The sequence below is a fragment of the Priapulus caudatus genome, unplaced genomic scaffold (assembly GCF_000485595.1).
Source record: "Priapulus caudatus unplaced genomic scaffold, Priapulus_caudatus-5.0.1 Scaffold109, whole genome shotgun sequence".
Lineage (NCBI taxonomy): Eukaryota > Metazoa > Priapulida > Priapulimorpha > Priapulimorphida > Priapulidae > Priapulus > Priapulus caudatus.
Window position 1 is genome coordinate 68,713 of NW_014577170.1, and position 11,422 is coordinate 80,134.

The window sequence follows — 11,422 nt, forward strand, 5'->3', positions numbered from 1 at the left end:
TGACCTCATCAGTAGTACCCATCCTAAAACTTGCACTCACAACTTCTTGTGTGATTGCCACCATTCCTGTTCTCACGGTCGTACGTGTAGTTGTAAATAATCCACCGTGCAGATTGTGGCATTCCTGCGCTAAACGGCACCGGTAGTGTCTTGAGAAGAGCAGTTCGTATGGCGATGGCACCTCTAGCAGCTATCTGGGCGCATTACGGTTTACCATCAGTGTCAAATGGTTTTATATTACTGCCTGCGTAGAGGCAACGCTGACTGCCTGTGATGGGAACACTATTGAATCATGTTGCATTGTATATGAGAAATTATTTGTGTAACTGTCTAGTGTGACGTTAATATATTACATGTTGGATACGTTATTTTATCCATCGCTGTACAAAATATATTGTTGCCTTCTAGGATAAATTAAAACTTAAATTTCCACATTTATGTACAAAACGTCGGCGTTTGCGTGTGTTCCGTTTTTGTGTATCCGCGTGAAAATAAACGACATTCCTGTAACAACTCTCATGCGAAGAATTTTATATAAACTAAATGCGTCCACTTACGATAGAAATACATAGATAATTTATTAATTTAATATTAAAGACATGTAAATTAGCGATCGGAAACACGCATCTACTACGGTGTAGATTGCAGACTACTGTTGATGTCACCAAGAACTACCCCTGGCGGGTTGCGGAAGAAGCTCCAGAATCTCTAGCGGTTTTGCAGGTTCGCATGCCAGTATTCTAACGAGCGGCGTCGGATGTTCGTAAGTTGGTAGAGAAGTCTGGAATGGAACCACACGATAGTGTGCAAACTTCATCTAGACAGCTTCTGTCACGGTCCAATTTGCACGGTGTTCAATTGTACAAATAGATAAAAGGAAATTCCACTCGTGAAGTCTAATGGACGGCGTTAGTTGAAGCCGGTTTTGCAAACAGATTGCAAACTTAGCCACGCGTGTCACATGATTGGTTTGCAGATTGATGCAGGTTTAGTGATGTCGTAGTGGTTAGTTGCGATTCACGCACTGTGAGAGCAGGTGATGGCTTTTGTACTAACCTTGATGTAAACCTTGCAGAGTTCCATTAGATATTTCCACTTGATGGCCGTTTTCTCACCGTCTTCCATGTCCTTGAATTGTCCAGCCTGCCAAGACGAAACCCATTCATTCAAACTTCTTAGATTATTATGTTGTTACATTACAGCATGTTGGTGGTTTGTAAATAACTGGGTATCTATTCGCAAAGTTGCGCAAGTAATCCAGTTTATGCGATACAACGTCGGAAATATCGTCCGACCACCCGAGAGGAAGAGATTCGTAACGGCGTTGCGAACAACTCGCTTACGGGACATCCGATCAGCGTCTCTGCCTGCGCGCCCCCGAGCCGCACGGCCCGTAGGGAGCCCGTGCGGTCAGACAGCTGCAGCAGCACGTCGTACTGGGCCTGGGTGTCCGGCGGCTCCATCGAAGAGCCCATCGGGCAGTTGATGTTCGTGCACAGGTATGTCGCGTCGTCCGTTCGCTTCTTACATTGGTTGCTGCGGGAAGCGGGAAACGGGGCATTGATTATCGCTAGACTCGCAATGTACGGTCAGTCGGCTTTCGACTCTGCAATCCAAGGCTTTAGTTTACAGGGATTTACATTACGTTTAAGGTGCCCGCATCATAAGGTGTGCAATGTTTGGTCAGCTTGAGATGTGCCATGTATTCCAGGGTTTTATTTTATACTGATTTACAATACGATATGGTGCCAGCATCATAACAATAGACGTGCGCAATGTATGCTCAGCTTTAAATGTGCAATCTAGGGTTTCAGTTTATATGGATTCCCAATGCTAGCATAATAACTATAGACAGGCAATGTATGGTAAGGTGTAGATGTAGGTGTAGGTTGTGCGTGCTCCAGAATTTTACTTCGTACAGATTTAGAATACGTTGAGGTGCAGTTTGCTATTGCTTTTAAAACACTGTACTGTGAGGGCATATCGCAAGACTCATGCTAACATTAGCAATAACATATCCATACTCGATTATGGGCACGTTTGTGGTATTAGGCATACATTTATACGTGTGAGAGGCATACGGCATGAGCAATAATGCTTCTGCTAACGATATACGAGCCCAAGACAGTCACCATGCAGCCAACACGCTCCATGCAGGGAACATGATGAAGTGAGTGGGCAACAGTTACTGCAATCGTTTACGCTCCCGACCGATTTTTTGCGTAGAAAAACAAATTACCTACCAGCGAATCGAAACGATCCTGTTCAGTTGTCCGTCCAGATCAAACTTGGTGACGTAGGCATAGATGATGCCGGCGACATTGGGGTCTGACGCATCACTCCGCTGGCTGTGCATCTGCTTAACGTCGTCCAGCGTGAACACGTCCTTGATGAGTGACACTGTAAGCAATGGAGCATAATGCAGAAATGCAGGGGTACCATGTGGCCTACAACACTCATATTTGTTGTTACAATTTACAAACGCCACGGTATAATCACAACGATTTGTGTGCTGTTAGTACAATAAGCATTGGTACGGCGATAAATTATTAGAAGTTGCGTGGTTATTACTTATCGATGTAGATTATATAATCATTATCCTCTCAAGTTCATTGCAGGCAAGTTCCAATTGGCGTACATCTAATTCTTAGTATGTGGTTCATTTTGCTGTGTGTAAATCCTGACTATGCAAGATATAGTGAGTGATCTTACAGTCGATGTCTTTGTCACTAATTCCAATGATGCTGTCTTCACCACTCAGATCTGCTGTCTGTGCCCATTGGTACAGGTTATGAGCCTCCTTAGTGTCTGGTAATCCAATCGTAAGCGATTATACATGCTTTACAATTTACAACTATACCATGAAATAGTTTACACACGCACACACGCACACACACGCACACACACATTTATATATATATATATATAATATATCAAATTAATAAATTGACAATCATGTTCTCAATAATATTATAGATATGATTATATTATAATAGCATAAGAAGTGGATTCTCTTCCTGTTTTATACTGAACCATACATGGTGTTTTTTTCTCATATAGTTTTACACACCTGGATTAACAGTGAAGATTGTCTTGCTATCACACGTCCCAACCATCGCCTTTCTGTAGTTGTCATACGACACTTTTACGTCTGCTGCGAATACCACTGGAATACAAGCAAATTTGTCAGTAAAAGACGGTAAAAGATATTTAAAAATTGGGTGTGCATACCATGCTTCTACAGTTGCATGGGTTGTTTAGATATTAAAACGCACGTTACCATTATTCAACACATAACCTATCCACTTACGGCACCATGTCTTCCCTATTGCTCATATGACTATGAAAAACAGATAAAGCAAGATTATTTTTATTGGCTTCACTGCGAATAGCCAACAGCGTAGCTACGGCAGTCATAATAATTGTGCCTGCTCATAAACTAGATGCAGATATTTGTTGCTACGCAGTTTCTAACAGGCAAATGAGCTAGCTTACCATATTCCTTTGGGCACCATGTCAGTGCAAAGTTTATGTTTGCTTCATCCCAGCTGCCAAAAATAATTAATATTAGTATTTTACATGAAAAATGCTATCAAACCTGTGTTAACAGTTGCCTCTGAAGAATTGGCACCTATGTATAAAGGGGACACTTGATATTTCACGCGAGAGCCACGTACGGTATACAGTGAAAACACCCCAATAGGCCAGACAACTGTCTATAAAGGACACATTTTAGAATTTCCCCTTTGGTGACCGACATATACAGGTTTCACTTTATATCCATACATAGATATAATCATAGCTCTGTAGATACTGTGAGCAATAGGATGCACTATAAATTACCCACAAACATATTGTACGGTATCAGGGTTCTCCAAGCTTTTAAATTATAGCATGGGGGTGCTACTCACTGCTAGGGGGGGGGGATGCCCCCCGGAAAAATTTTTAATTGTAGAAGCTCTGAGATGCAATCTGGGACACTGTGTGTAAATTTGAAGCACTGCATGTGGGGTGAAAATGTTTGTTTTGCATGGGCAAAGCCATAGGAAAACCATAGGAAAATTCATAGGAAACCCATAGGAAAACCATAGGAAAACCATAGGAAAACCATAGGAAAACCATAGGAAAACCATAGGAAAATTCAAAATAATTATTTCTTGATGAGCAAGAAAACACTCGGATTTGAAAATGAACATTATTGTGCCAGCTAGCCTACACCAGTTGGTTGGGATTAATTGTCAGTTCAGATGCAAAATATTGAAAGCAAAAGGTTATACACTATAGATTAATTTTGGTACTATAACACGTGTATATAAGATAGCCGAGTCGGTTTAGAGTTAGTGTTAGGGTTAGGAATAGGGAGACTGTTTGTACTTGTGTGTGGGACTGCCGCAACCGTAGCATCGAGACCAATGTGTATTAATTGTTTGAACTTCTTGTGTATACACCAGCATGGCGGCTATATTTAGCGTGGCGGGTGCATTTTAGGATGGCGGGGCTCGACGATAGGCCAGGCTATAAGTGCCCTTGGAGAACCCTGGGTATATATACCGTCATGACAATTGCAAAATTACGTGTTCGACATACAGCGTTAGTGCAAAGGTTGTTGCAGTCTGATCGCAAAGTTTCACCTCAAGTTTCTTAATGGTTCTTCCAGTCTTGGTCTTGATGTCCCTAACTGCTCCCATCTATACAAAAAAAATATTAGTAAATCTAAAAGGTTTGATGTTTATTCAAATTATGCATTGATCTACTAATACACAGTAAACAACTTGTGCTTTGTTAATCTGAAAATACAATCAACTCTGTGGTTCTACTTCAACCAAAGAGCCTAAACATATGTCACTTGCACATCTTACCAAGACCACGTACTGTAAACTTGTAGGTTTCCCCATGGCGATAACTTACGGATTTTACGACAGCGAGCAGGTTCACATGCTCTCCCTGGAGCGTCTGCCCGTTGTAGCTGACATCGTACAGGGAGAAGAAGTCACTGCTCTGCTTGATCGGCAGGTGTAGCAGGTTGGAGAATTCCTGTTGAAGCCAAATACAAAAGATATGGAAAACTTATGGTCCCAATATTACCTGTACGTAGCATATTTATTTAGACGTGTGGAGTTCCCAGATAACATGCGGCAGAAATATACGTAAGCCTTCCTTGTCTGTGTTTCAAGACAGTTGCACGTACCTGTTGATTCCAGTCACTGCATAATTCGATTTTGGTATAATTTTCATTGGCTACCAAATGCAGGGAGCTGCAATATTTAATACATACAGCTATAAATGTTGCATTTCAGTTCTTTGCAACTTAATATTATAAGATTCAATTAATATAGGTACATATGAGTCATATGATATAGGGAATATGATTTATTTTAGCGTTTCTTGAGGGCCATACATTTGATGAAAAGATCAAATGCATGCCTACCTCGGAGTCCATGGCCTGAATCGCTCATCGTATTCGCTCTTTGGCTGTATTTGGGCATTTTGTACTGTCACTACAAATAAGATTGCAATTCAAGATTATTTACTACATGCGCAGCATCAGCATGTTTATACATACAACCATAAATATGTTATGTATACATAATTCAATTCAACAAGTGAATTCACTGAAGTAAGTCTGTATTAGTATAGCAACTTCTGAAATTATTACTCTCCTTATAATATTCTATAAGTGAATTACATATATACCTATGTCTCCTATGTTGAAGTTTTGTGCTATGCCATTGATGTGGTCTTCACCTCCCCAGCAGGTTACATTTATGAAGTCCACTGCAGAATCTCTGATTGTAAAATTGAATACATATCTCTCTGTTCCTGTATCTGTGATCGAGAGAGGAGCAAATTAGAGTTAGCATGTCACACTTAAAAACCAGCAGGCTATCATGAAAGTTATTCTATTTAGTATTCATTTCTATAATGTACTATTGAATCTAAATCTAATTCACCTTTTTTGCTTGCGACAGACCTAACTTCGCCTTTGGTTAACACGCATCCAATTATGCTCTTGAAAAGGAAAGCACATCAATGTTTTGTATACTGTACATGAAGTGAGTTCAATAGGCTCATCAACTGTTGATATATTCTGTAAGACTATATATTATTCAATGCTTTATAGTTCAGAATTGTGGATCGTAAGAAGGCTGCAATATCAGATATAGATATCACAATGATACCTACAGTGTTTGGCAAGCCGGCACTGATGTCCCGAATGTTAACTCTTCCAGTTGAAGTAACACCACTGGAGTTGAGCTGGTTATAATTTGGATTCCTACTTGAGTACTGTGATTGAGGTTTCGATCCCTCTTGTTGAAAGTCTTGAAAGCGTCCTGACCAAGCCATTCTGTTGAATTCTTTGGCAGATCTTTCTTTTCTCCCTAACCAGTTTAACGGCAAAGAATTAGTTGACGTTTCTTATGCACATTTCAAAATTTCTATAGTGAATGTGAAAAATGTGGCTTTCAAGAGTCTCATTAAGAATAAGTTGTTCTTTGTACTTTGAATGTTGTGTTATGCTATGAACTACTAGTACTAGTAGTAATAGTAATAGTAAAACAAATTATTGTAAACACTGTCAGTGTCGTGTAACGTGTCGACGTCGTGGCCGTGGGTGCCAGTCGGCAGTCCATTCAAGCATTCAAGTTTTGGCACTGTTTTGTTTAGTCAATGAATTACATTATGATTATGATCACGGCAGCACTAACCGCTAACGTCAGCAGTACTTGAATGAACACTGAATGACACTAAACGTATAACAGGCATAGATATAGAATATAGATCTCCATTCCATATCTATGTCTATGAGTATGAGTATGATAACACCACAATAACACACACTTTGTTTGTGCTGTTGGACGTCGTCTGCTGACGGTAGCGGCAGACCGGAAACCGGATACAGATCTCCGTACTCGCAGCAGTTCGCAATCACTTTTGGGTAATTTAATCATGGCTGACAACGATGTGTTTCGTGATGAGAGCGGGAAGCATGTTGCTTTCAAGGAAGTACCGCGTTTTCACGCTCTCTATGCGTACCATACGAACAGGTAACCCAAGAACGAGCACTCTGTCCAATTGTTTTTTTTATACATAGCCCCATTAATTCGTCTGCTAAACAAAATTTGCTTTGAAACGACAACAACAATTACATCAATGACAATGTCAACAACAATTACATCAATGACAATGTCAACAACAATTACATCAATGCATTATGACAATGTCAATTAATGTCAACAACAACAAACACCAACACTGCAACAGTCACTGCCACTGGGGCTCATAGACATAGGGTCTATGTCCCCCAGGGTACTGCCGGAACGTACCCTGGGTACGGTCCGGTATACCGGAACGTACCCTGGTCACTATTTCAGTATTTGATATGGTTAGGGTTAGGATTCGGGTTCGGGTTAGGGAGTAGGCGTAGGCGACTCCCTAGACTCGTTAGTGGAGTAGGCGAGGTACGGTCCGGCATATTAGATAGTACCAGGGTACGTTCCGGTATTCCGGTATACCGGACCGTACCCAGGGTACGTTCCGGCAGTACCCCGGGGGACATAGACCCTCTCAGCGCCACTGGCCAGTGCGTGGCAACAGATGTCATCTATTATCTACAGTCGGCACTTGACACGGGAGTGTCAACACACAATAGCATTGACTCATAACTATACCTAGCCGGCACAAGTTCCCATCTCGCTTGACACTACGTGGCGAGCATTTCGTATGGAAGGGTGTCAGGCTCCTCCACCGTGTAACAGTCGGAGAGCCTGGTCGGTTTAAACTATACCCAACAATCAACAGACATGGACATTACTAGCGCTCATAAGGTCTATGTCCACCATGGTACCGGCAGAACTAAACCGACCAGGCTCTCCGACTGTTACACGGCGGAGGAGCCTGACACCCTTCCATACGAAATGCCTGGTAGCCTGAAAACAAACTCCGAATTTCGTAAATAAAACAATGTATTACCACATTTGACCTCACCTGTTACATGTTTGCAACTATCGCATCACTTCTTAATTACTATTTACCTCAAAATACACGTTAAAATAAGAGCATTTCGAACAGCGCTATAATATTTGAACGTTGTAAAACGCCATACTGGGTGTTCTTATGTCTCTTTTTGTATTGTTTGTGCTTGTATTTTTTGCTACGTATGATGATATATATGGGAAAATGGTGGCGTTTTTTGAGTTTTATCTTATCAATTTATAAATAATTACTCGCTGACACGTAAATACATGCTCAGTGATAGCGCACATATAATAAATCGAGGCGTGGAAGTACAGAGAAGCGGTAAAAATCATAATAAGTTAGATAATTTTACGTTTAATAGCAGCGCACGTCATGCCAAACAATATTCTATTGCGTCGGCTTGTGACCCTCTCGCCAACGTAATGTTAAGCGAGAAGGGAACTTGTGGCTACGCCAGAACGTACCCTGGGTACGGTCCGGTATACCGGAACGTACCCTGGTAACTATTTGATATGGTTAGGGTTAGGGTTAAGGCCAAGACACACTGCAGCGACAGCGACCGACTGTAACGACAAACGACAAAAGTCGCGTCGACTGGCGCAAACACTGCAGCGACAGCGACCGACGTTAGGTCAAAGTTCACCCAGCACTCGCCACTGTAGTACACATCATCACATGAACAAACGGCAAAAACTCATGCTGCTGCTTTTAAATAACAGGCTGCAAAAACTCTCTAGGCATAAGGATGATCCGATAAGATAATAAAGTAAAAGATACGCAGCAAATTATCATGTACTGTACGTACTGTGTCTAGCTTGCCACAGGCCCACAGCTTGCACGCTTTGGTTAGACTGGTTCGCGGCCCCATTGTTTGTGACATGCGTCGCGAGTTTAGCTAGCATTATAGGTTATTTATGACGTAATCGTAATGTCACGTGCCGATGGAAACGGCTGCGATTGGCTATTTGTAAAGTATCGCTGGCGACTGTCACTGGAGAATAGAAACGTTTCTAAATATTTTTGTCGTCGAGGTTGTCCCCGGTCGTTGTCGCGTGTGTGCAATGGCTCATAGGAAACAATAGTTTCTAATTTTCTGAAAAGTCGTTTGTCGTTACGATCGGTCGCTGTCGCTGCAGTGTGTCTTGGCCTTTAGGGTTGGATTTAGGGTTAGGGAGTAGGCGACTCCCTAGACTCGTTAGTGGAGTAGGCGAGGTACGGTCCGGCATATTAGATAGTACCAGGAGTAAGATAATATAGGATAATAAGATATATATATAATCCTATATTATCTTACTCCTGATAGTACCAGGGTATGTTCCGGTATACCGGACGGTCCAGACCGTACCCAGGGTACGTTCCGGCAGTACCCTGGGGGACATAGACCCTCTCAGCATTACTAGCTGCTGCCACGTGACGTAAGTGAGGATGCACAGTCTGCTGTCTGGCATCTGATTCTGGGCGTGCCTCACAATGTATCATTGTATGCGTTTATGATTTTTAGCTCACCTTGACATCGTCAAGATGAGCTATTGCCATGGGGCGTTGTCTGTCAGACGTCCGTCCGTCTGTCAAAATTTGGCTACGGTCAACGATAACTTGAGAACCGTTTGACCCACATGTTTGAATTGTTTCAAATTGCATACAGTTGTTACGCCTATGGGAGAGATGTGAACGTCCTATTTTGGAGCACACCAGTTAGCCTACTTTCGAGCCACGCCCACTTTTTGGCAAAAATGGAAATGGCCATAAGTCAGTTCAGGTTCAACGGATTTTGCTAATTTTTGGTATGTGAATGAATAAGGACTGGCCCCAAACCATATCACAGGGCTTTTGATATTTAAAAAAAATTATTTAAATTAGGTAGATTTTGGCAATTTCACTATGCATTTCAGTGTGTGGCTACGGTCAACGATAACTCAAGAACTGTTTGACCCACATGTTTCAAATTGCATACAGTTGTTACTCCTATGGGACAGATTTGAACGTCCTATTTTGGAGCACGCCAATCGACCTACTTTTGAGCCACGCCCACTTTTTGGCAAAAATGGAAATGGTCATAAGTCAGTTCAGGTTCAACGGATTTTGCTCATTTTTGGTATGTGAATGAATAAGGACTGGCCCCAAAACATATCACACGGATTTTGACATTTAAAAAAAATTATGCAAATTAGGTAGATTTTGGCAATTTTACTATGCATTTCAGTGTCTGCCTACGGTCAACGATAACACAAGAACAGTTTGACCCACATGTTTCAAATTGCATACAGTTGTTACTCCTATGGGAGAGATTTGATCGTCCTATTTTGGAGCATGCCAGTCGACCTACTTTCGAGCCACGCCCACTTTTTGGCAAAAATGAAAATGGCCATCTAGATTCATTCGATTTTGCTAAATTTACCTATACCTACCTACCTAATCATATCTACGTGTAATATTGTGTTTTAGATTCTTCGTTACAGTAATTTGACTGGAATATTTTATTGCTTTTATTTGCACGATAATCAAAAACCAAAATGGCGATCATTTAGGCGTAACGCCATCTCTCGCCCAGATTTCAGACTTTCAGATCTGAAACGTTTATTTTAGCATCAAAACTAACCCTGAAACAAAGCAGTGAAATTTCTATAAGTATAAAACGGGGAATAAGGACATTTGATCACATTTCGGTTCGTCATAAATGAAACACTTACCAAATTTTAAATATCATCTCCCTCCTCTATCACACCCACGATGAGCTATAGTGTCATTGACACTTTCATTCCATTATACCTCCTGTCACCTTGATGGCGATTATAGTCATGGTCATATCTTATCGCGTCCACTAGGCGCCTTTCGTTAAACATCACAATCGTTTATATCGATTAAGTTTACAGTTGAGGTCTAACTAACCAAGTAATGCTAACACAAGGCTCGACACTAACTTTTTTTTTCAGTGGCCCGATCGGGCCACCAAAATCATTGATTTTCAATTTTTGGTGGCCCGAAAATGAAATCTGGTGGCCCGAAAAAAAAAACAAAGAAAAACATTATAAATCTTTATTTCAATCTCGTATTGTATATTATTTGAAAATTGGGCCGTCTGATGCACTTGCACAAGTCTTTAAACAAACCCCACACAATGGCACACACGGACATTGATGATTGAGGCATACATTTGAATTATCCATTCCACGGCATCAAATTTTCACCAGAATCTTGCATACCGTTTTTCTACTTTCACTCATTATTTATCTAAACACGCGCGTGCACATGCTATCGATCAGTTCAGACGTTCAAGAAGATCAAAGTCACAGAGCATGCAAATATTAAAACAAGTAACTGTAATAAAACAACAACACATTGGCTTTTCATGTTAAAATAAAACATATACATTTAATCTTGATTTAATCTCATGAAAGTTAAAATGTCTGGCAGGCTTTGAAACTGTAAAAATAAAATATTGTAG

At 41.1% G+C, this 11,422-nt stretch overlaps 2 protein-coding genes across 2 annotated transcripts in view; one reads left to right on the forward strand and one right to left on the reverse strand.

Moving 5' to 3' along the window:
- Positions 1-553: 553 nt before the first annotated feature.
- Positions 554-6,918, reverse strand: LOC106805322 (meiosis-specific with OB domain-containing protein-like). Its single transcript, XM_014806871.1, has 15 exons — positions 6,841-6,918; positions 6,184-6,380; positions 5,952-6,009; positions 5,695-5,826; positions 5,429-5,498; positions 5,189-5,255; positions 4,909-5,034; positions 4,588-4,688; positions 3,496-3,548; positions 3,071-3,166; positions 2,713-2,808; positions 2,244-2,400; positions 1,344-1,536; positions 1,057-1,143; positions 554-781 (listed from the first exon to the last, which is right to left on the reverse strand). The coding sequence occupies exons 2-15, from the start codon at positions 6,343-6,345 to the stop codon at positions 662-664; spliced, it is 1,518 nt and encodes a 505-aa protein (XP_014662357.1). The 5' UTR covers positions 6,346-6,380; positions 6,841-6,918; the 3' UTR covers positions 554-661.
- Positions 6,919-6,935: 17 nt separating this feature from the next.
- Positions 6,936-11,422, forward strand: part of LOC106805324 (protein Njmu-R1-like) — an 11,702-nt gene continuing 7,215 nt past the window's right edge. The window contains exon 1 of the mRNA XM_014806874.1: positions 6,936-7,046. Within this exon, the coding sequence (XP_014662360.1) occupies positions 6,949-7,046 (98 nt within the window). The 5' untranslated portion in view covers positions 6,936-6,948. The remainder of the gene's footprint in view (positions 7,047-11,422) is intronic.

What these genes read in the sequence shown, in the direction of transcription:
- LOC106805322 (XM_014806871.1), bottom strand. Translation starts at nt 6,345, where the DNA reads ATGGCTTGGTCAGGACGCTTTCAAGACTTTCAACAAGAGGGATCGAAA. An exon ending in ACAACCTTTGCACTAACGCT is followed by an intron (nt 3,549 to 4,587) that starts GTATGTCGAACA and finishes TATTTTTGGCAG; the next exon opens with CTGGGATGAAGCAAACATAA. An exon ending in AATCTTCACTGTTAATCCAG is followed by an intron (nt 2,809 to 3,070) that starts GTGTGTAAAACT and finishes TTGGATTACCAG; the next exon opens with ACACTAAGGAGGCTCATAAC.